Source organism: Tachysurus vachellii, chromosome 1 (assembly GCF_030014155.1).
Source record: "Tachysurus vachellii isolate PV-2020 chromosome 1, HZAU_Pvac_v1, whole genome shotgun sequence".
NCBI lineage: Eukaryota > Metazoa > Chordata > Actinopteri > Siluriformes > Bagridae > Tachysurus > Tachysurus vachellii.
The window spans coordinates 30,966,764-30,991,068 of record NC_083460.1 but is presented as its reverse complement, the minus strand read 5'-3'; the positions used below and the strand labels follow the sequence as shown (position 1 = coordinate 30,991,068).

The following is a 24,305-nucleotide window of genomic DNA, read 5'->3' as shown; positions in this document are numbered from 1 at the left end:
ATATATATATATATATATATATATATATATATATATATATATATATATATATATATATATGTGTGTGTGTGTGTGTGTGTGTGTATAAGTCTGACATCCCATGAGGGTGGTTATGAAATGTTTTATAACAGTGTCTTTAAAATGAATGTGATTGTGGACGTTTTAAATCATGTTTAAATATGATATTAAAAACAGATCTGCTTTCTCCCTCAGGCCATGCACCTGGTGTACCGTGCTCTGGAGAAGGAGCCTGTTCCCTCCGTTCTGCCCTCATCTCTCATCCCTCCATCCAAACGCAAGAAGTCTGTGGGATCCTTATCCAGCATGACCCCCGTGCTGCCAGGAAGCCCACCTCCTCCTAAAGACAGCCTGCGATCCACACCATCACACGGCAGCATGAACTCACTGAACAGCGCTGGGAGCTTGTCACCTAAACACACACTCAAATCCACACAGGTACACACACACACTTTTTTAATGCCTTTGTATCAGATAAGATTTATAATCCATGTTTCTCAGACCTAATATCTCTGAAGTCTTCAGGTTGGTGTTGTATTTGAATGTTTTCTTTACTGTTATTGTGAAACAAACACTGTGTACCCTGGCACACTAACACAGAATGTAGGAAAGAGGAAGCAGATGGCACCACTAAAGACTGATTCCATTTCACACTCCATTTATTTTTTTATTGATCATTTCTAAAGAAAAGTTGTGAATTATTAATGCTGACATCCAGCTCAAGTGCATTAGCTCAGAGTGAACCGCTAAAAGCATTTTACATAATTTATAAGCTTCCTGCTTTATTTTTCCATTTCTGTGTCATTAGCACTCTGTAAACTGGGTGGTGACAGCAGCAGACAGAGGACGCTACGATGACATCTTCCTCAAAACCGACGCCGACCTCGACGGCTTTGTCAGCGGCCATGAAGTGAAAGACATCTTCATGCAGTCTGGCCTTCCGCAGAACCTTCTGGCACATATATGGTGAGAACCATTGTACTGATGGAGAAATAATACACATCTGGTTCACTGTCAAGAAAGTAATAGGACATGAGTACAGTGCAGAGGGGGTCGGGGCAGGTGGACACTGCAAAGAGCTGAAAGGGGCGTGGCCAGGTGAGGGTTTTTAAGAGAGGAAGGGGCGTGGCCATGTGAGTGGTTTTAAGAGAGGATGGGGCGTGACCAGGTGAAGGTTTTTAAGAGAGGAAGGGGCGTGACCAGGTGAGGGTTTTTAAGAGAGGAAGGGGCATGGCCATGTGAGGGGTTTTAAGAGAGGATGGGGCGTGGCCAGGTGAGGGTTTTTAAGAGAGGATGGGGCGTGACCAGGTGAAGGTTTTTAAGAGAGGAAGGGCGTGGCCATGTGAGGGGTTTTAAGAGAGGAAGGGGCGTGACCAGGTGAGGGGTTTTAAGAGAGGAAGGGGCGTGGCCAGGTGAGCATATGCAGTGTAACTTTCAGCCTGTTGTCTGTCTAGGGCTTTGTCAGACACACGGCAGATTGGAAAGCTGACACGAGAGCAGTTTGCTTTGGCCATGTACTTCATTCAGCAGAAAGTGAGCAAAGGAGTGGATCCTCCACAGGCACTGACCCCAGAAATGATCCCTCCGTCCGAGAGAGGAACCCCTGTGAGTAACTAAACCTTACTGCTTATAAAATAAATAGAGAAATATCAAACACTTTTTAACACCTAATGAAGACCTTAACAATTGGTTGCTGATTTGGGAAACAGCTTACATTACTTAGTAATGGAGTTATGTACTGCTTAAGTAAAGAGAAGTTTAGTGTACTGTTAATATGGTTCTTTTATTTCCACAGAATATGTCAGGGTACATGACGCCTGTGGGCTCTGAGATGGTAGCGCTGACTGAAATGCGCAGGGTGAGTCCATGCTGTTGATTTGATACATGTATATAAATGTGTATGCAAAGTCACTAGGATTAAAAGCCATCAAAGTTAATCAGAGAACGAAATGTAGGCGATGTCTTGCAAAAGCACTCAATCAGCCAAGACATGTTGTAAATCTAAACACACACAAAGAAACATGTTACATATATTCATTTTCAAATAAAGGCATTTGTCAAGTAAAATATTTAGATTCAAGTTACTTTGTGATACAATTCTGGCTTCTTTCAGTATTATTTACGCATTATTTCAAGTTAAAAATGTTAAATGTGTAAGCAGAAATGACAAATTATAGACTAATCTCGTTGCGCCAGTGAAAATGGAAATCAAACCATATTATTGTACTGAGGAACCAGAAAAATCCTCTTTGTCAAAAAGGTTAGTAACAGTTTTACCTTTAACTCTTTTTAATAATGTTAAACAGTTCCTAACAGAAAATGTTGTCAGATCAACATACTTTTTTTTTTTTACTCTTCACGTTGTCACTTTAGAAAAAATGTAATGTAGTAAATCGCTATTGTAAACTGAATAAACCCCAGTCAATAAACTCCACAGCATTGTGCTTTAATGTGGCAGACAACATTCAGGTAGTGTTTAATACTCTGACTTATGGTCCAGAAACACTGGTACAGTAGTCAGTTATTTTTCTATTTAAAAAAACCCAACCTAAACAGAAGGAGAATGCAGCTCATTAAACATTTTTCTTTTTTTTATATTTAATGCTGCTGATGTGTCTTTCTTATATCAGACAGTAATGTACAACTCATGGGTATGTAAAATGTACCAAAAAAAAGAAATCAGCAAATGCTTTTAGCAGCAGTGTTGTGTTAAAAAGCATTTGTGCTGTGAGTGGTGATGTTTGTTGTAGAAAACATGGAGGTGAACCTTAAGCACCTTGTTCTCTTCTCTTCTCTTCTCTTCTCTTCTCTTCTCTTCTCTTCTCTTCTCTTCTCTTCTCTTCTCTTCTCTTCTCTTCTCTTCTCTTCTCTTCTCTTCTCTTCTCTTCTCTTCTCTTCTCTTCTCTTCTCTTCTCTTCTCTTCTCTTCTCTTCTCTTCTCTTCTCCTGGTGTTTTCATGTGTGGTGTTTTGCCCTCCTGCTTGTTAGGTGCTGTGGTGTTGCCTTCCTTTTGAAGGCTGTAAGACTAAGAAGTGTGTGTGTGTGTGCACGTACTCCTCTGTAGGACAGCTCCAGTTCTGTGGGATCTGGTGAATTTACAGGAATCAAAGAGCTGGATGATCTGAGTCAGGAGATTTCTCAGCTGCAGAGGTATCTTTCTGTTATGAGAAAAGGGTTTATGTTTTTTTTTCCATGTAGCATGTGTTATTTTTGGCAGAGTTGAAGTATGAGTGCAAAATTTATCGCATTTTTACAAATAAACAGTGAAGGGGTAAAGGCTTTGCTCAAGAGCCCAGCAGCGGCCACATTGGTGGTCCTGAAATCTGAACTCAAACCCTTCTGATCAGACCAGCATCTCAACCATTGAGCTACCACTTACCACATTCAAACAAGCCACATTTAAATGAATGCTGACGTTATCCATGTTTTATTTTCTTTTTGACAACAAAGCATGTGTACACAACATACTCGTAATTACCACTTCCGAAGTGGGAAGTAGGATAATACCAATAGCACATGAAGGCAGTGTAAGGGTGTACTTTCTATTTTAGTTATTTTTCATTATTCGAACAGTGTAGCAAGCCTCCATTACTCTAGCTAATGTTGTGTCTCAAATTACATACTGATGTTCTATTCTAGCTTGCTATTGAGTTCTAACACTAACCGGCTTTCCTGTTATAGTTAGCGACTGAAGTTTACAAACCTCTCATGTCACCTTCAAACTCACTGAAAGCTCTGTTTTGTGTACCAGTCATGTTGATTGTCTAGAATAGCAAACATGTTTGAATGAATGATCACAGAGTTTTTGAATCGAGACACAGCCCATGCCAACAGTGACGATGACGGCAGAAATGTTTAATGGAAGGCAGAGTTTGTCAGTGCGTTTAATCCCTATGAATGAAAACGTTAAACATAGTTTGACTTGGAAATCTGCATGACAGGAAAGTTTCAGGTCTGGTGTGCCATCTAGTGGATGTCACCTTTTAAGTCCCCCAGATATACATAAGATGCACAAGCATGAATGTGAATACACACACACACAAACATCACTTATAAATATTCTTTACAGTTAGCCATATCCTCTAACCCTGGCATGATTTATTTATTTATTTATTTTTTAATTTTTTTATCAACACCACAACATCTCCTTTATAGACCTGATAAATCAATGCAAGGAAATATTTCATAGATTTTTATTCACTTGTGGTAAAGCATACAGTCCTTAGCTGTAATCTGGGATTTAAAAAAGTAGGCTGGTCAAGACTGGGGGTCAGAGAAATCACTAGGCTTGCAGCTGTTTACGTTACGGAATTAAAATTTTTTTTGTCTGTGAATATTCCTTAAAATGTAAGCCTCCTCGTGTCCTCTCCATCTCCGGTAAATCTCTTTCTCTCTCAGCTCTTTGGCTTTGAGTTGCTGTGACACTGTTTGTTGATGGAGGAGACACTGCTTTTTTTCCCCAGATTATTATTATAATTTCTTTTTATTATTTATTTATTTATTTTTTAACACCACCCCTCCCCTTCATTTTCAGTTTAATCTTGTTGGTTTTGTTGTTCATCTCTTTGTGTTCTCAGGGAGAAATACACACTGGAGCAAGACATCAGGGAGGCAGAGGAAGCCATCAGACACAAAACTACTGAGGTTCAGGTGTGGTGACATGTCGACACATATGAAGCTGCTTTGGACGTGGTGACTTTGAATGCTGCAGAATGTACTAGAATGATGTGCACTGTGTTCTTTAAAAAAAATTTATAGATATTTTTTTATGTCACTTAAAGTATATACAGTACATCTTTAAAGTATACCACCAGGTTCACTCAAAGTTTATACAACAGTGAAGTAAAATAACTCGTTATTTTTAAAACGTAGCAGTTATTTCTTTTTGTTTAATATGAATTGATTAAATTAAAAAAGGAATTAATCAGTGCTTAATTTTTGACCACAAATTTATATTGAACAGCATTTTCAGCTAGATTTATACATTATTTATTGTACTTGTGATCATGCTAGCACTGTCAACTTCAACTGCTTTAGTAACTGTATTAATATTTGTGGTTTGTAAATCTTTTCCGAGGACACTGGACTTGATTTACTTTGGGTTCTTATAATCAGGAAATGCAGAATGATCTGGACAGAGAAACATGCAGTCTGCAGGAGTTAGAGGCCCAGAAACAGGACGCTCAGGATCGACTGGACGAGATGGATCAGCAGAAGGCCAAGCTGGAGGACATGCTCAATGAAGTACGACAGAAGTGCCAGGAAGAGTCCCAAATGGTGAGGCACCATGAACCCTGTCATTGCAAGACTCCAGACAAGAGTTCATTTGACATGAGTGCAATGTTTAAAAGCAAAGAAGTTTGATATGTGTGTGTGTGTGTGTGTGTGTGTGTGTGTGTGTGTGTGTGTGTGTGTTCAGATCTCGTCGCTCCAGAGTCAGATCCATTGTCAGGAGTCAGATCTGCTGAACCAGGAGGAGGAGCTGAGTCGGGCTAAAGCAGACTTAACCCGGCTACAGCAGGAGGAAAGTCAGTTGGAGCAGAGTCTGCAGGCCGGAAAGATCCAGCTCGAGACCATCATCAAGTCCCTGAAGGCCACGCAAGACGAGATCAACCAGGTCTCAACTGTGGAGCTTTTTACTCCTCTGCATCATAAGTCAGGGATTTCATCATGAAGCTGTTTCACCAGTAATGTAAAAGGAAATATAGTAAAATATATAGTATTTATTATAGTAACATTTGTTGTAGTAAAGAAGATGCTGCCGAAAACAATTTCTTTTATTTCCAATTATGAACGAATGAAGAAATATTGACCAGTTTGTTGATTATTACCTAACCTAGCTTGTTACCTTGATTTCTTAATCTTAGTAGAAAACATTAGACAAATGATGGAACTCTGGGGATCAGGATGTTTGCCACAGTTAAAGGGAGACTTCACATTACTTATCAGTAAACAGCTTAAAATATACAAGTTATGTTTAGTTACATGTGAAGTCATGTGTAGGTGTTTACATTGTACTGCAGTCCACTAGAGGGCGATGTGTCCACACTTAGGCATCAGTGTTGTTCATGATAGAAAATAATATGTTGTGAATGTAGACTAATATTGTTTCGCAGGTGTATTTGATGTCTATATGTTCTAGTTATTTTTGTGTTTTGTGCTGTAGGCTCGCAGCAAGCTCTCTCAGATTCAGGACAATCAGCACGAGATCAGCAAAAGCATTGAGCAGTACAGCAGTGCTCTGAACGGTACACATGGAGGCAGCATGACTAACCTAGCTGACATGAGCGAGGGGTTTCCCGACAAGGAGAACGGGGGCTTTGGGGTCATGGTATAACCTTCATATTGTTTCTCATATTCTTTTCATAATATTTCATATTATTAAAATGATGTTGAATTAACTATGTAACTGTATATATTTTATTTATAGTCATTGTGTTGTGTTTGTGTGCAGGATGACCCATTTAAAGTGAAGGCTAATGTGTTCAGCACGAACTCTCAGGAGATGCACACAGACCCCTTTCAGTCTGAAGACCCTTTCAAATCCGACCCTTTCAAAGGTTCTGCTCATATTCTCATTTTCTCTTTCTCTCTCCTCTTTCTGTCTTTGTCACTCTGTCTCTCTCTGTCTGTGTTGTTTCTCTCTCTCTCTCTCGGTGTGTGTGTGTGTTTGTAAACATTTGTTAAAATAAACCCTCGTCCTTCACAAGTCTGTCTGTCTCTGAGTTGAAAGTCTTGTCTCTGAGCTGAAATGATAGTTTTTGTTACTTGGATGCGAGACATCATGTGACTAGTCTTTGAGGTCTGGCTTGTCCTGGCATATAAATTCCTCTCTCCTATTTTTCCTTCTTCTTTCTGTCCGTGTTCACTTTCTGTCTAGGTGATCCCTTCCAGAATGATCCTTTTGCCAAGCAGCCTCCCACGGCAACAGGTATCTGCTCTGTCCTAATGCATGATGGGAAACAGTCTGGTCTTGCATTGAGATTTGCATGGATTGCAGCATCATGTTGGGTTGCAGTGGCACACTTCTCTCTTTCTCATATTCAGCTTTCAGTTCTCCAACTCTCATACTATATCGAGGTCATTTGGAAAGTGTACAGTGGGCTTGTTTTAAAGGTGTGGCATCATAATGAGGTTGTGTAAGAAATGAATGTGCACACAGTGTAGTTTACAGCTAAGCTGCCAATAAAATATTGTTACAAATAATCATAAAGCAAATATAGGAATAAAAAAAACGGAACAAAACATTTGGCCTTCAATCCGATAAATAAAATCTCGGGCATCCTCCAAACAAATACTGATAAGACTGATGCATATTAATAGAATTTATATAATATCAGTATATGTAATTAAAGGAATAATGTGAATATTAGAACTATAATAAAAAGAAATCCTAAAATATTAGAATTTAGAAAAGAATAAAAAATTAAATATAGTCAAATTCACTTTCTAATTATTACAGTGCCTATATCGTCTTATATAATCCGACAAAAGGAACCTTTTTAAAGAAATTAAATAAAATCTGTGGTACTGAACTGGTTGATGCCTTATACTGTATCTCTTTATGAAAACTTTCTCTTCTCTTCCCACACAGATCCATTCGGCGGAGATCCATTCAAAGAGACGGACCCATTTAAGACCATGTCAGAAGACTTCTTCAAGAGACCGGCAAAAGCTGATCCCTTCACCAGCTCGGACCCTTTCAGTAAAAGTGCTACACTTCCTGTAAAGGTAATGATGCAGCCAGAGAAGGGGTACAATACGGCGGGCTATAAATATCATAAGTGAGTCAAAAATATCATCACAGCATTTTAGGACAGGAAGATGTTTGTCATGAGAGGCACGCCTTTACTTAGTGGTAGACGTTCTGAACGCTGAAAACAAAAAAAAAACTCAGCAGAATGCTCAATCTGGTGTTTTTTTGGATTCAAGCCACATGAAAATAGTTCAACTCCCAACAGTCCTTTATCACTAAAGTTAGTAGCACTGTAGATTGTTAGAATCACAATGTGTGTGGTTTGTGTGTGGTTTGTGTGTTTTTTTTTTTTTGTTGTTGTTGTTTTTGTTTTTTTGGCACCAATTGCCTTTGGCAAAAAGGAGTTGCCTACCCTCTCTGTTGTAACTGTTCTTAATGGCTTTAGATTTTTTTTTTTTAATTCTGTTTTGGTTGATAGTCAAGATTTGGATCAACAGTAAGTCACAGTTAAGGAAAAGTCACTATGTTCAGTCATTAAGCTCACTTCTGACATACAGCCAATAAAAAGTCTACCCTAGGCTATAAACTGCTAATTCTTTTTTGCAACAAGCAGCCGATGCATGTTGAGTCACAGCTTATGTGTAAATTATGCCAACTTCTCACCCAGATTGATTTTCATTTGAATCCGCCTCATAACGTAGCTATCATTTTCAGATAAGAACAAGTGACTTCTGATGTTAGTTATCAGTGTAAACTCCCATTTATGTTTTAAACCTTGACCATCCTTCACTATGCACTCTGACAAATGTCTGGTCTGTGTTGCCAAACACACTGGGCTACAAAATGAGAACAAAAATAGCATATTGCAATTATATTGCTACATTATATGATTGCGATATTCCTTTGCTGGGAAAAAAAGGATTGTGATGTGATATTTTTGTTTGTAATTATTTTAGACAATAAAAATAGAAAGCAAATACTTTTGAGTAGGCAGACTAAACTAGCTATGATGTAAGTTATATCTATGCCTATTGTAACTGTTCATGTTGGCAGCTGATTTTAACTTATTCACTTAATTTTATAAAGTAACTTTTCTATTTGTGCCATTAAATTGTAAGTCCCCGGGTGGTCCAGCGGCAGGATCCCGCGCTCTTATTGCCACGGCCAGGGTCAAATTCCTGGGCAGGGAGCTAACCCAGCCACTAAAGAGTTAACGTTCAGTGCCGGTCCCAAGCCCAGATAAAAATGGGAGGGTTGCGTCAGTAAGGGCATCCATCATAAAACCTGTGCCAAATCTAATATTCGGACCACCTAATCCGCTTTGGTGACCCCAAACAGGGAGCAGCCAAAAGAAAAAAAAAATCAATTTGCAACATTAAGTTACAAGATGTTTATGTGGATTTGTATGCTACTAATGTGTAATATGGAAAAAAGACTGTTTTCAGCTGATTATAAAGTTATTGCTGTATATATTCTATAATGATTACATAGTTTGGGTTAATAATTGCATTTCCCAGGATTAAACATAATCATTATTATTGTAGCAATTAGAGGTGGACAATTAGATATTTAGATAATTAGAACTTGGAACCAGACTTTTAAACAGTACAAACAACCGGTGGGTAAAAATGGGTTAATATTTATCATCTAATCAAAATGACCAATAATTGAATAGACTAACATTGTCCATAACTGAGCATTTAAAAATATTCCTTCATTACATCATCCTTCTTGAATTAACGTTGGTCCTAACCCAGATTCCCAATTAAACTGAACACGTGGAAGGCTGACCGTTAGAACAGCTGTAGTCATTCTTATTGTATGGATAAACTGTTCAGCCAGTCATACTCAATCCTGTCCTCCCTGTAAAACCCGCTCTCCTTCAGAGCCATGAAGTGAACAGAAAACAATCATCAAACAGAGAACTGACCTCTTGCCCCCTGGTCACAGAGTATTTGATTTCACTTCAGTGTGTGTCAAAAACAACAGAAACCAGAAGAGCTTATTTCCTCATGAAATCAATTGCCTCATAAATTTGAGGACCGTGACACCTACATTATTTTGACCAGTATTTGTCTCTGTGACTCTCTCCTTGTTGAAAACTCTTATGTTTTTTTTTTTTTTTTTTTGACTTGCACTTAATTGCTTAGTATCCATTTCTGTTCACAGCTCTGCCAGCGTTTACAGTTTAATCGTAGCATTTTACAGTTTAGAAAATAATTATGACTGTAGGCTCCTTTAGTGGTGAAAAACAAAGAATGTACATTCTTTCTATAGGTTTGGCTCACTGAACTGGCTGAGGAGAAAGAGGACTCAGAAAGCAGGCATGAGAGAGTGTGGATCTGTTTGTTTTTTTTGTTTAAACTCACTTTTCAGCATGGAAACGTCTCAACGTAAATAATCTGTAACTGAAATGAAACTGACACACTCGAACCCTTCCCAGCTCTGTAAGAATCCGTCCGAGTTCACAAACAGCACATAAAAAGTTCATAAATACACACTGCTTTTTTACCCACTGCTTCTTCTAGGCTCTTGGCTTTTAGCTTGATTGAACCACTGGTGAATTAAATAGCATAGTGAAAAATCGTATTACAGAGTATTTAAGTTTTTTATGCATTGCAATGTAATATATTGAAGTTTGTGTTATGTAGGTGATTCTTCATTTTTTTTTTTTTACCTCTGACATGAACTGAACTGCATAAACCTACATAAACCTGTGTTCATTTTAAATACAGAGTAAGCTAAATACACTCCGATTTGATTGTTTTTGCTGTTAGCATAGGGCTACACTGCCTGACACTTGCTATGTTTATTGTATAAATACAATATGTATTTATTTTTTATTTTTTTTGTAAAATTGTGTGTTTATTATTACACTTTATCTCTGGGGTTTCTATGTCCCTGTCTTTAATATCTTGCAGTGTGTGCTGTCTAAAAATACATGTGTGCCTGGCCAATAATCATTTTTTTTTTTCCCCCTTCTGTTCTTTTTTTGTAGTCTCATAACTTCTCGAGTAACGACCCCTTCGCCTCCACCAGCCCCAAACACAAAGGCTCAGGTACAGCATCTCTGCAGAGTCATCTCCCACTTCATCACACTGACATAACTGTTGTCAATATTATATAAATTGTCATGAAATAAAAGTTGCTATCAAAATAAATGACAGTTCTAGCTTTGAAGCCATTTCAGCTCTTCTCTAAAAGTCTTATTGTTGTGGCTCTTTAAAGGTTACTGGTTTCACACATATTAACCCCAGAGTCATTTCTGGTCCCCAAAACAGGGCTCTGAAAAGCTGTGAAGCAAGAAGATGCTGTGAAATGAGTTCCCATGCTCAGCATTCTGACTGCTTGCTCTCGAGTGTTCTGCCAATTTTAAAAAGGATGTCACATTCCTCTGCTGTTTCAGTAAACATGTTCTGTTACACTGTTTTACAGCGATGCCAGGAAGTGCTTGGCTGTGTTTTTTTTTTACTTGTAGTGGTTAGAAGACAAAAAAAAAGAAATACAATGATTATGCGTATACAGTATATGCAAGAGAAGAATGTTTCATGAATGCTAGAAGTAGACAGAAATGTTGCAGTGAGACTTTCTGTAAGCTTTGACAAGACATTCAAACTGTAGTAGAAGGTTTGTTAGATATTTAGGTCTGAAGAAGTATTAAAAAGAACGCTCATTTATATGTATATGTATATATGTGTGTCTCTCTCTGTGTGTGTGTGTGTGTGTGTGTATATATATATATATATATATATATATATATATATATATATATATATATATATATATATATATGTGTGTGTGTGTATATATGTATATATATATATATGTATATATGTGTGTCTCTCTCTGTGTGTGTGTGTGTGTGTGTGTATATATATATATATATATATATATACATATATATATATATATATATGTGTCTGTGTGTATATATGTATATTTTTAATAAATAATAATAATAAAATATATATATGTAAATTATTACTATTATTTTTTTTCCCTGTTGCAGACCCCTTTGGGACTCTGGACCCTTTTGGCAGCAGCTCATTTGGCAGCAACAACAGTGGCTTTGCTGATTTCAGTCAGATGTCGAAGGTAAGATCAAAGGGTGAATTCTCGATTCTGATTAGTTAGATGGTGTTTGTTTATATTCTTTAACGGTAACTCTGACAGTTCTACAAGCTGTTCCTATGTCATACAAGCAAAGAATATCCTTTCTTTGGTGTCTATGTTTTTCAGTCCCTCTCAAACTTAGGTTATTCCTTCGGTCCATGTGTGATGGAACATCCTCTAGATGTGTCAGTCTGACCTCATGTCCATGTCTGTGATTTATACAGCAGAACTTCTCTGAGGACCCCTTCGACCAAAACCAGGACACTCCAGCTCTCCCACCCAAGAAGACCATACCGCCTAGGCCCAAGCCTCCCAGCGGTAGGTTTACGAGTTAGTGGCGAACACCAGGTCAGAGGTCACACAGTGCTTTCTGTACAGTACACTATTCATTCTTAGGTCTCCGTGTGTGTTTCATGTGACTCGCTAAGCAGCAAACCTCCCCACATATTTCACACTCAGTTTCACAGTTTATCAAGATGAAGATTAATCACTCTCTTTTTTTTTTCTTTTCTTCCCTGAGGTAAACAGGAACTGAAGGGTTAGAATAGATACATATTGGTTTTTTTAATTCACCTTGCCTTACTACTTACAAAATATTAAAACATTTTATCAAAATGGAAGACAAGGCATAATAATTTAAAAACTGTAAATGAAAGACTGCATGTACATCTCTTATAGAGGATAGGATTTTTTCTTCAGTTCAACGTTCTGTACTTAATTCCTCTCTTTCATTTAGAGAGCAATAGATGGTGTTTGAATACATGGGAGTGCCTCAGTTTAATATACTTAACACTTTTACGAATTAACACTCAAAATTACACCATGAATTCTGTGAGAATGTGGAGTGACTGACAGTTGTGTTGTGTTGTGATTTAAAAAAAAAAAAATTTATTTGTGTTTTTGGACTCTGATATGAACCGATTAGCTGAAAGCCTCCTTAACAACCCCCTTAGTCTCACAATAGTTTCACACGATTTAATTGGATTTTCTTTGCTTGAAAGCTTCAGCCTCACTTACTGGTATGATCAACTTGACTTAGCTAACATTGGTCACATCTGTAGTGAACGTCAGTAAATTTATTAGGGATGCCACTGAAATTTTTCAGCCAAAAAAATGGCCTAAAAGTTTACAAGGAAACAAGAAATAGAAACATCACGCATGCGCACACACACATGCACACGCATGCACACGTGTGCACACACACGTGCACGCGTGTGCACACACATGCACACGTGTGCACGCACACAAATGCACACGTGTGCGTGCACACGCATATTTTATGCTGTGTATTTTTTTACTATATGAGAGTTGTGGAAAGCTACATTTGTTTTAATCGCAGAATCAGCATAGCTCACTCAAGCAGTGAAACAAACTATTTTTAGTTCTTCCTACAGATGTTTTTATTTGTTCTTAAATGATTATTGTGAATGTGTTTAAGAGGTTAGATGTAGAGGTTTAGTTGGTATATTAAAGGGGGAATGGTTACAAACTTGAGCGCCTCACGTCAACTGCGGTTTGCCTGCACTGGCAGCATTATGCTGATCTCCACGCCCTTCCCCACTTCCTCTCTCTCTCTCTCTCTCTCTCTCTCTTTTCTCTTTCTCCCTTTTCTCTCTTTCTCTCTTCTCTCTCTCTCTCTCTATATCCATCTATCTATCTCTCTTTTTCTCTCTCTCTCTTTCTCCCTTTTCTCTCTTTCTCTCTTCTCTCTCTCTCTCTCTATCCATCTATCTATCTCTCTTTCTCCCTTTCTCTCTCTCTCTCTCTCTCTCTCTCTCTCTCTCTCTCTCTCTCCCTCTCTCTCTCTGTGTGTGTTTGTGTTTTTTTTTCTTTTTCTTTTTTAAAATGTTTTTCTAAACCCGGAGTGACTTCTCTATCACAAACTTTCTCGCATATAATTTCTCTTCACATTTTAAAGTACAACATTACTATTATATAATATTATCACAACATTTATCCAAGTTTTGTCTAATTAAGGCAGATTATTTGCCATTTTATCTCCTATGTTTTTTCCCTATAATATTTTACACTGATTTTTTTTTTTTTGTTAAAACAATGAAACTGCACACAGGTTGTGTTGGTGAACGGAAACATTCCCGTTATGTTAAAAGTTTTTGAGTCTTATATTCACATACTCTTCTATTGTAGGTGTGAATGGAGCAATGATGAGCACTGGTTGTTTTTTCGCTGGGTTTGAGCTGTCAGGGTGGAGCTCGAAGTTGTGGTTTTGCTATTCCGTTTACAGAAAGAGAGAAACTGATTGCTGGTCTAATATAAATAACAGCCCAGTTCACATTGCGGTTAACACCTTTAAGGGGAACCAAGAACCAGTTTAAAGTTCTCATGAGAGATGCTATGCCAGTTGTACACACCCCTACGAAAAAGTGTTACACGTAAGCATTTTTAGTGTGTTTGGCTTTATGTAATTGACAAACATGAGCATTTTACATGTTTTGTTACATGCAAGTTTTAATAATAAAGGGTGTGATGGCTAAACATATGTAATAGAAATGATTGTTATTATAATTTATTTCAGTTGGTTTTGTGTTATGCCATCGTACTGGTAGTTTAAGTGGCATTATTGGCACACCACAAGTGTGATTGAAAGGGCTGTGGGATTTTAGGGTGGGTGTTTAATCTTTTGAAGAGGCTTTGTGTTAGTCATAAAGCCATGCACATGTCTGGTAATCAGTACATTTTATAACTATTATCGCAATCACTTCCCCAGTTCATTTTTTGGAGCAGAAACTCTTGAGTCTTCTCCTGACTCAAAACAAGCGTGAGTCTTGATCAGGGTGTGGCACAGTTTTAACAGTTCATAACTCACAGAGTCAGAAAGGAAATGTAAATAACATGCAGTTCCTGAACAGTAAACAGCGTCATGGTTACATTATAAGCTCACATCCATTACATACAGGGTATTTTTGTAAAACGGTAAAATGTTGTTCTGTGTAGCACCATTTCATTCTCATTTCACGATGGACTGTGTCAGTTATATATGGTTGAAATGGCAATAAAAGCTCACACCAGTATGAATTGGAATTAGCATACAAAGATAAACCAACACTGGCATCCAATGTAAAATGACAGAAAGCAAACATATAAAAGGATCAGATCAGAGACCTGGCAGCTGAGAATAAGGTCTGAGTGCATGTCAGGAAGCCCATGAAGGGTTTAAAACAAAAAAATCAAAGAATCTGAAATTGGAAGTCATGAGATTCTTGTTTTAAGTGCTGTTAGTAACGAGTGTTTACTGTCAGTGCTAATCATGCAGTTGTTGTAAGCTTAAAGAAAGAGCATCTGTAAAGAAAAGCTGAGCCAAAAAAAAAAAAGAGAACCGGCTAAAAACAAACAGTTCTTGGGTTAATTTGTGGTTAACTGTGCATGTTGTTCTGTGTGTTTGAGAGCTGCTGTGTATGATAGTTAGAGACATAGCTGAGAGTAGCAGTGTAATGCAAGGTGAAACACAGCTAAAGCATACAGTGGGACAGGTGTAAAATGTTTGTGGAGTCACAAGACAGCATTGCGGAAACCGCCGGATCACACACTTTGACTAACTGTGACTTTACTAAACTCCTACTCGTGGTATGACCAGCAAACTTCCCATCCTCTTTACTGCTCAGTTCTGGTGTACTGTACATGAAGCTGCTGCTGTTGGTGGATGCGACTCACATTTTGTCTAATGCTTATAAATGAAAAAATATTTTTATGTTTTAACTCTTCCAGGTAAAAGCACTCCAACTAACCTATCCGGATCTGTGGATTCAGCCAAGTCGAGCGATCCCTTCCAGCCCTTTGGCTCAGACGCTAATGACCCGTTTCAGAATAAAAAGGGCCCCAGCGACCCGTTTAGTGGCAAAGATCCGTTTGCTCCATCTGCTTCAAGTAAAGCCACTAAAGATTCTTCCTTGGGTTTTGCAGACTTCAGCTCTGTAAGTTGAGCTTAGTGATACTACTCTTCTTGTCCAGTCCACCTTTTTTTTTTCTTTATTGTTTTTTATTTTTGTTGTTCCCTCAAACATTCTCTCTGCTTTCTAGTGAGGTTTCTGGAACAGACCACACCATTTGGCTTCTGTAGCTCTCAGTCTATGCTGTTGCCTCATGCTGGCTTCTCTCCATCTCTACTGCCATTACTCTTTGAGATTAAACAACTTCGTGAAATGATGTAGAACGATGAGAGAGGGGAAAATCCCTAGCAAATGGAGTTTATGCCGATGCTGTTTTATAGGGCACTTTGACAAAAATGTCGCTACTTCCACCCTTCCTGGGGCAAAAATGACACTTTCTTTGCGATGAGAAATCGTGATGAGAAATCTCCTAATATATTAGTATTATTCTTAAATAAAACTCATCAGCATGTTTCACCTTAACTAGGTACAACCAAGAGGAACGAGATTTTTATATGAATGATTTTATATTTTTATATTAGAAATTAACCTTACAGTACTTTACCTTTGTATGTTTGGTGTTAGTTTTATTAGCAAAAAAAGAAATTCCATTTATCCTCAGACAAAATGCATTCTTTGTAATCAAAGACACAAACATGAGAACGTCCATGAAATAGCCTCGCTTATTTTCACTCTCTCTCTCTCTCTCTCTCTCTCTCTTTCTCTGAGAGAGAAAAAAAAAACCCATTATAAATAAGACGGTCATAATCTTGAGAAATTGCAAAGCAGAACTGGAAAAAAAGTGCTGACACTTGACACTCCTCCCAGGAAATTTCTATGTTGATTATATCACAGTATCATAATTCAAAGTTTAACGTGACTGTGACTGTTGTAGTAAATGAACCTTCTGAATAATAAGAATCCAGATTTCCAACTCTGCAATATAGCCTGATAGCCAGTGTTGCTGAATGGTGAGCTGGCACATGTGATCAAGGCAAGCACAGCATTAAAACATTGTTTTAATGATCTGTTTAATGTCAGCATCAGGTTTTGGACCCCCATGGCATGCTGAGAAAAAGCCACTGTTGGACCGTTAGCATGGCTTTTTTTCCCCCCTCACATTTAATTTAAGTTGCTTTGGATAAAAGTGTCTTCCAGATGTTTTTTCCAACATAAATGGTTATCATTCTCATAGTTATAGTTTAACATGACTGTTCTGAGACAGGACAGGAAGTGAAAAGGTTGCATGTACTGTAGGTTTATTCTATACACGCCAAGGGTTGTTAATGGTTTGGTTACTGGCAGTAGGGGGCTTTTGGAGGTGCTTCCATGGTGACTGGTTGACAGGAAGGAGCAGTATCACTACTCAGCTCTCAGCCTGGAGATTTCTCAGCATGGGATTTGTTTGTGCATTCATTATTTATAACTCATCTCTAATCATCTCTCTCAGCTGTCATTCTCCTGTCTTTGTGCTGCCTTTGTGCTTTGTGCATGCAATGAGGACACAGGCTACGCTAAGCATATTTAAAAAAAAAAATCATTCCATAATTTTTTAAATAATATTAATAATATCGGTAACCTCTGCCAGAAAGTGCATTTAATGTTTTTTGAGACTTTATGTGAGGAATAAAGGATGGCAGGGTGACGCAAATTTACCACATAGACGTTGATTCTTTTCCTGTAACAGCACACAGCAGTGTTATTCTCAACATCTCAACAGAGTAATTCAGTTAGTTAGATTAATTTATTAAAGTACATCATGTCTTGTTTTGTATTCATTTTTAGTTGACAGAGAGCAATAGCTGCTCCTTCACTAACTGCTCCTTTCTTTTCTTTCTTTTTGCATGTTAATAAGACTTGGATACTGGAGACTCCTTTAAAATTGAAATTCTGTAAACTTCTCCTCACACATGAATGAAACTGGGGAAATTAGAAGAAACTATAAAATCAATAAGGTACTAGAAGAGCACTATAAAATATACCTGTAATTTGGAGCTACACTGCTGAGAGAGCTGCTGTTATGTGAAATGAATCAAACCTAATACAGATTTTATCAGCTCTGTAGTGCAATGCTATTTATTTCACACCTTTGTGCATTGGTTACCTTGTTCTCACCAGTGTCACTATTTCCCCCCCCTTGTCATGTGCATGTTGTTCTCATGTCCATCCTGTTTTATCAGTTTCTGTTCTCAAAGAAAATGGAAATTGTGCGTTTCGGAGCCTCACATTTTGAAATCGGTGCATGTTTCATTTTCCTATTTGAGTTTATTGCTTTTAAAAATCCTTATTTTAAGACCATTGTGTGTTCTTGGTGTTAATGGTCTGTTCATCCTCCCTTATGTCTGTGTGCAAGTCACTCAGTCTTCTGTAACACGTGTTCTCAAAATCAAATTTGTGTGTGATCTAATTTTTACTTACAGGGAGTGGAAAAAAGAAGGTAAGATCATCAGAAAATTTGGTAGAAATGTAAAAAGTTATATGCATAAATATTCACCCCCCTTACACTTTTCCAGCTGTAGAAGAATAGCCTTAAATGGGATTACGTCATGTATCTCACTGAGTGGAAACAGACCCTTATTATTGAAGTGACGGGAAAATACCAACATGACCTACAGTTAAATAACATTAATGTTAAGATTGCAGACGTTTACACTCCCTATTTCTTTGAAATCACATAATGTGTCGATTGAGTCGAGCTGTGTGCAATTAAAGTGTCACATGACCTCAATATTCATTCAGTGGTTTGGATATCGCAATCAGTCACACTGCCATTAATGCCATTCTTAAATGGAAAGAATACAATACCACAACAACTTACTGCCTAGAGGAGTCCATCTACTAAAAATCACTGCCTGGTACAGAGAGGATTAGTCAGAGAAACAACCAGTAGCTCAAACATAACCCTTCCTGTGATGCTACCACCACCACCATACTTCACTGTTCTGGAAAATTAAGAGTTGAAAAAAAAAATAACATTTGGAAATCTCACTGAACACTATTAGGTCTGTAAATGAGAGAGACTATAGTACAACTTCATCTCTGCCTAGAGAAGGCCAAAAAAGGCCAATATGGGTAAAGGGGGGATTAGTCAAAGAAGAGACCAAATTTATGAGCTAAATTTATGATGATATAAAATCCCAATCAAGTATATTTCAGTTGCAGGCTATTATAACGCTATAAAATGTGGAAAAGATCAAGTGGGGGTTGAATACTTACAAGGCCATATATTAAGAAGGATGTTTAATGGATAAAATCAGTTATACTGCATTGGCATTTTCCTGGTGTGGGGTTTGTTCAAACACCTTTTTGTGTCAAAACATCCTTCACCTGTTTATCATATTTGCTTTATTGGCTGTATTTGGATGGGAAGCTGGGATCACGTGACAGTTATGATGTTTTCTGCATCCACTGTATAGCACAGAGGTGCAGATATTTACAGATCAGCTGTTTCATTTTTGACTTGTTGCTATGGCAGTAAAGGAGACAATGCAAGTAGCAGTCATATCAAAAACAGTGGCGTGTGAAAGTCAAGAATAAGAATTCTTCTTCTTATTATTATTATATTTAAGAATTATTATTATTATTATTATTATTATTATTATTATTATTAAGTTAAGTGAACTTTGTCCTGAGAATTCCCAAGCTTAGGGCTTGTGAGCCAGTAGAAAACTAGATGGTGGGCCTGTGGCCTGATCTGTTAAAAGAAGTGAAGGACTTGCTTATTATTAAGTAGCACTTCATATCTGGAATGGTTTCTTCTTGTTCCTTGCTGCACATCTAAGGGGAAAAATAGCCTTCTTGTCCTCTAATATTTGGTTTTTGTGATTTTCTTTCTCTCTGCCTTCTAGAACGTCCCCTTTTTTGTTGGTGTTATCACCTTTGCTAAAATCAATTACTTTTTAGCGTATTGGAGAGCGATTTTAAAAATGCCGTGTTTTGGTGGTCAATGTTGACAGAAGGCCAAACTGGAGAGATTTTTTTGTGTGTGTGTATTTTAGTTTAGTCTCATGCAAATGTTTTTATATGTGCTAATTTGTTGAAACTTGTCAGCACTGATCACAGGCTCCACTGTTTTTTTTTTTTTCTTTCTCTCATACTCCAGTTTGGGAATGAGGCGCAGCAGATGGAGTGGGCCAAGCGCGAGAGCGAGCGAGCAGAGCGTGAGAGGCTGAAGAGACTCAGGCAGCAGGAGCAGGAGGACCTGGAACTGGCTATTGCACTCAGCAAAGCTGAGATGAACAACACCTGAACACCGGCTCTTCCCTCTCATACATCATCTTTACATCACTGCAGCAGAGGAAAGTGTGTGTGTGTGTGTGTGTGTGAGAGTGATGGAGAGTGATTGAGATGTGTGTAATAAGTTTTTAATGTCTTAAACATGTTTTATTTTAATGTAATGACGGGGCAACCCATGTGTTATGTGAATGGGCTTGTTCATTCTACATGCACTGACTTAACCTGCACTACCCTGACACTGTGTTTGAGTGTGTGTGTCTGTGTGTTTGTGTTTGTGTGTATGTGTGATAGAGAGAACTCTACCAGCCATAGTGATTTTAATCAAGAAAAATACAATTCACACATTTCGACTTTACCCCAAAGACATGTTTGGTGTCTCTCGTATGCATTTTTAGGATTTTCTTTTTTTCTTTTTTTGCATGCTTGGGAAAATGTGCAGTCCAGTGGAGCTAAAACAACACCCCAAACATGTGCTGTCAGAAGAAGAAGCTCATTGGCTGCTGAGTTCCATGTTGGTAAAGTCATTACCTTTGTGTTAGAAAACATTCTCACAGACCTGAAGCATGTAAAGCCAGCCAGCCATATCAATGCTGCATCTCAGGGCAGCGTAATTCACTCGGAAACTGCTGTCGGTCCTCTTCCACATACATGAGCACTGTTTGTACAGACGTTAAAAACTGGCAAAGTTCTTATATAAAAAAAGACACCAACCAAGTATAAAATTGGGTAAATTAGATGCAAAACCATTCATGAAATTCTGTAATTTGCCTTCAAGGCAAAACACTAAAATTAGAATGCTCATGATTTCTTAAGTTTTAGTCACTTCTCTATTTTCCTGTCCTAGACACTGAGCTGAACAGCCTGGTTTGTGACTGACTGGTGTCTAATATAATTATTGTTGGTCTGACACACACACACACACACACACACTCACACACACACACAAAACTCCAGTCTCTGCACAGGTTCAGATTTTCTTTGCCGATTCGACTCTGCAACTTGTTAGTGTTCATGAACGCATGATGTATAAACCTTGACCCTGTGCAGGAGAGGCTATGAAATAATCCACTCGTATCATTTTTCATTTTGTTTTAATTTGCTGCCGATAATTGAGGAACCCCCCCCCCCCCCCAAATTAAAGCTTATTTGTTCTCCATAAGCACAGTCCACTAAAGATGGTGAAATGCAATGATATTTGTCCTGATCTTGTTCCAGACTCTGATTAGAAACAGCTTGTGAACAAATTCTGCTAACATTGCCAGTTCCCTGCTTTACCCTTTCAGTATTAATCAAGATGTTTCCTGAGTTCTTTTACTAAAACATTATTGTATTTTACTTGAACCGCCTGCCATGTTTAAACCTGTGGTTTTAATATTTTGAGTTGCTTGAAGTGAATTTGTTCTTGTTCAAACTTTCTCACCATGGACACATGGACTTTATAGACTTCCTCAAGCTGCGAACATTAACTGCTCACCCTTCAGCTGCAGTCCTCTCTGTTGGCCAGGGAAATGAACTTGGTTCAGGGACTAGCAGAGTTGGGATGAAGGTGCCGCTGATATTCAGCGTGCAATTTAGAATCACTTGCTAACTGTAACATAGCCTACTGAAAGACAAATATTTTTGGTTTGCTCTTGTAATACTCTTTTGCCAATCAGTGGTGTGATTTTAGTTTTTATTTCTTCCCTTCCTGTTATGAGTAGGCATGTGCAGAATATTGATCATGTTACACACCAAATAAGGAGTAAAACATTGTGTTTTAGGCACATAATCAACATTGAGTTGGTGTGATGCAAAGACCTATAACACCTTTTAATGGATTTTTTTTTCCCAGTTCATTTTTATCGAAGAATGGCACATCATACATTTTATTCATTAGTAGAGATATAATGCTGAGGTACATCCATATTACTAAGAAACCTCAGAGTATAAACTCCTCTATCGTGATGCGTTGGAACAGTTACAATATTTTACACCGGAAATGACTCCTATAAAAAGAGAGAATGACCAAAAAAAGACCATCAAGTTCCCATGGACACTGTTACTATGGGAACAATAATGTATAAGAATGAGCCCTTCAATATAAACCTGTGATTTATAACAGAGATGCTGTTATAGAAAATTCATCAACGTTTTCTGATCGATCAGAATCCAGAATTCATGGTCAGACATGAGCACATGCCTACTCAGAAACACGCCACTTTTGTTTAAGCGTTAAGTTAACAGTGTTACCGTGTTAGTCTGGATGAACTGTTTTTCTACATCCTGATGAACCTCCTTTGAATAGATTTCTATCTGAAAATAAGTCTTGTTAAATTGAATTTCTGTACAGACAGATGTTAGGTTCTGTTAATAGTTTACACCATCTTAAACTCATTCACTTCCTCTTTTTATTTTATTTTTTTTAATTATTTTTTTATTTTTTTGGGAGCTAAATAACATGAAGCCTCACATTTCATTAGATGCCCAGTCGTGCTGTACTTGTCTTCGTTACCTCCATTGTGCAATAGTTTGTATATTTTTATTTGTGTACTAAAATACCTGTAAACTCATTTTTAACTTTCTTATTTCTGTTTGGAAATGTGAGTGTTTTTAAATGCCTGTTCATGTCAAAGCAGATGATCCACCGATCTCGCGCTGGTTGCGCTCTTTTTGGCCTGATTTATTCCCTCGCTTGTAGACATCCAACAAACCAAATTATTAATCACCATACTGAAATGCATTTAAAAACCATGAGTACATAATGAATATCACATATTATATTTGTCTTATTAAAAAAACTCCAAACATGTAACTGGAAGCATTTAAAAAAACGATTACAGAAATGAAGTGTCACTAGAAAAGCTTGGATTTATTTGATGATACCAATGCCTGCTATGTGGTCCTTTGTTTCACAGAATAAAATATATACCATTTCAGGTAAATAAATGTCTTCTATGATTATTTGATGATAAATTCTTTAGATTTGGATGCCTAAATGGTGCCTAATATGGAGCAGGGATGTACCCTTTAAGTGGGTGATGATTCTACGTTTTATTGCACTCATGTCCCCTAATTGAATTGCGCCTTAGCTTCTAGAGAGAGTTATGACTCTGAGAAAATGAAAACGAAGCGCAGCTGCAGTATGAACCTGTGCCGGCGCTGGCTAACTCAAGCCATGTGAACTAACAGGAAATTCCAGGCTATGTTTTTTTATTTACTTGACATGTGTTGATGATGGTGCAATGAAAATGGAGGAAAGGGGAGTCAGATAGATTCGATTACCTGCCAAATTCTCTGTCTAATATTTACTTGCGCTGCATTCTTTTCTGCTTATTTGCCTTCTTTTTCCCGGAGGTCGTCTTCCCTGATTTCTAGAGAATAAATAATACAAATTTAGAGACATTCAAATAGATTTAAGGACTGATTAGGCAATTTTATGTAGATATTTATTGTAAATGGGATATTTATTCTAAACTTCCTGAAAGTCCTGGCTTATTATTCAAGCCATCATTCAGCTCAAAGCACAATATTCAGGAACTGCAGTGGAGCTAATAATGGCTCTGAACGTTTATAAGAATGATCTGATTTGCCCATCTTTTAGCTCTGTAGGAATTCAGTTATAATGATGTATCAAGACCTCAGAAACACAGTATATGGCCAAATGTATGTTGGACTACCAATCAGAAGGTCATGAGTTTGAATCCCAGGTCTAAGTCCCCACCTCTGAGCCCTTGACCCTAAATTGCTCAGTTGTGTAAAATAAGATAAAAATGTAAGTCGCTCTTGATAAGGGTGTCTGCAAAATGCTGTAAATGAATGGACATTTTAAAAAAATCATACCTTGATGCCATCCACAATCTGTTACCACAAAGTGTGAAGCAAATAGTTGTCTAGAATATATGCACTAGCTTTCTATGTTTTCTTTTTGTCTGGAACTAAGATACCCAAATGTGGCCTGAACAGAGCCCTGACCTCAACCCTATTAAACAGTTTTGTGATGAACTGGAACACTGACTACACATCAGATTTCCTCACCTGGTATCAGTGCCTGACTTCACTAATGCTCTTGCTGAATGGACAAATTGCCACAGTCACACTACTGTAAAGTCTTCCTAGAAGTGAGGATGATATAACAGCAACTGATGATATTATGACTAAATCTGGAACAGGATGATCAACAAGCACATATGGGTATAATTGTCAGATGTACACACACTTTTGGTCATAATGTGTAATTGCATCTTTAATTAATACATTTGGGCTTTACACCAGACCCTGGATGAGTGTAAAAAATATCAAAAGTGAGACATGAAGCTGGCTAAACCAAGTGTTTGGTAAGACTTTCTTATAACGTACAGGTTTCTGTGGTCTTATGTG

General features: G+C 37.7%; 1 protein-coding gene across 8 annotated transcripts in view; it reads left to right on the top strand.

Moving 5' to 3' along the window:
* eps15l1a (epidermal growth factor receptor pathway substrate 15-like 1a) overlaps positions 1 to 22,874 on the top strand; it is a 28,459-nt gene extending 5,585 nt beyond the window's left edge. For 2 of the 8 annotated variants that reach the window (XM_060882790.1, XM_060882825.1), the window contains 17 exons: positions 214 to 456; positions 827 to 984; positions 1,473 to 1,623; positions 1,814 to 1,876; positions 3,082 to 3,167; positions 4,595 to 4,667; positions 5,133 to 5,294; positions 5,437 to 5,634; positions 6,184 to 6,348; positions 6,472 to 6,577; positions 6,898 to 6,948; positions 7,612 to 7,748; positions 10,712 to 10,772; positions 11,723 to 11,808; positions 12,051 to 12,144; positions 15,553 to 15,758; positions 19,816 to 22,874. In XM_060882790.1, coding sequence (XP_060738773.1) covers positions 214 to 456; positions 827 to 984; positions 1,473 to 1,623; positions 1,814 to 1,876; positions 3,082 to 3,167; positions 4,595 to 4,667; positions 5,133 to 5,294; positions 5,437 to 5,634; positions 6,184 to 6,348; positions 6,472 to 6,577; positions 6,898 to 6,948; positions 7,612 to 7,748; positions 10,712 to 10,772; positions 11,723 to 11,808; positions 12,051 to 12,144; positions 15,553 to 15,758; positions 19,816 to 19,962 — 2,187 coding nt within the window. In that variant the 3' untranslated portion in view covers positions 19,963 to 22,874. Of the gene's footprint in view, positions 1 to 213; positions 457 to 826; positions 985 to 1,472; positions 1,624 to 1,813; positions 1,877 to 3,081; positions 3,168 to 4,594; positions 4,668 to 5,132; positions 5,295 to 5,436; positions 5,635 to 6,183; positions 6,349 to 6,471; positions 6,578 to 6,897; positions 6,949 to 7,611; positions 7,749 to 9,990; positions 10,038 to 10,711; positions 10,773 to 11,722; positions 11,809 to 12,050; positions 12,145 to 15,552; positions 15,759 to 19,815 lie in introns of all 8 variants that reach the window. The other 6 variants (XM_060882816.1, XM_060882797.1, XM_060882834.1 and 3 more) reach the window with 6 other exon arrangements.
* Positions 22,875 to 24,305: the final 1,431 nt, after the last annotated feature.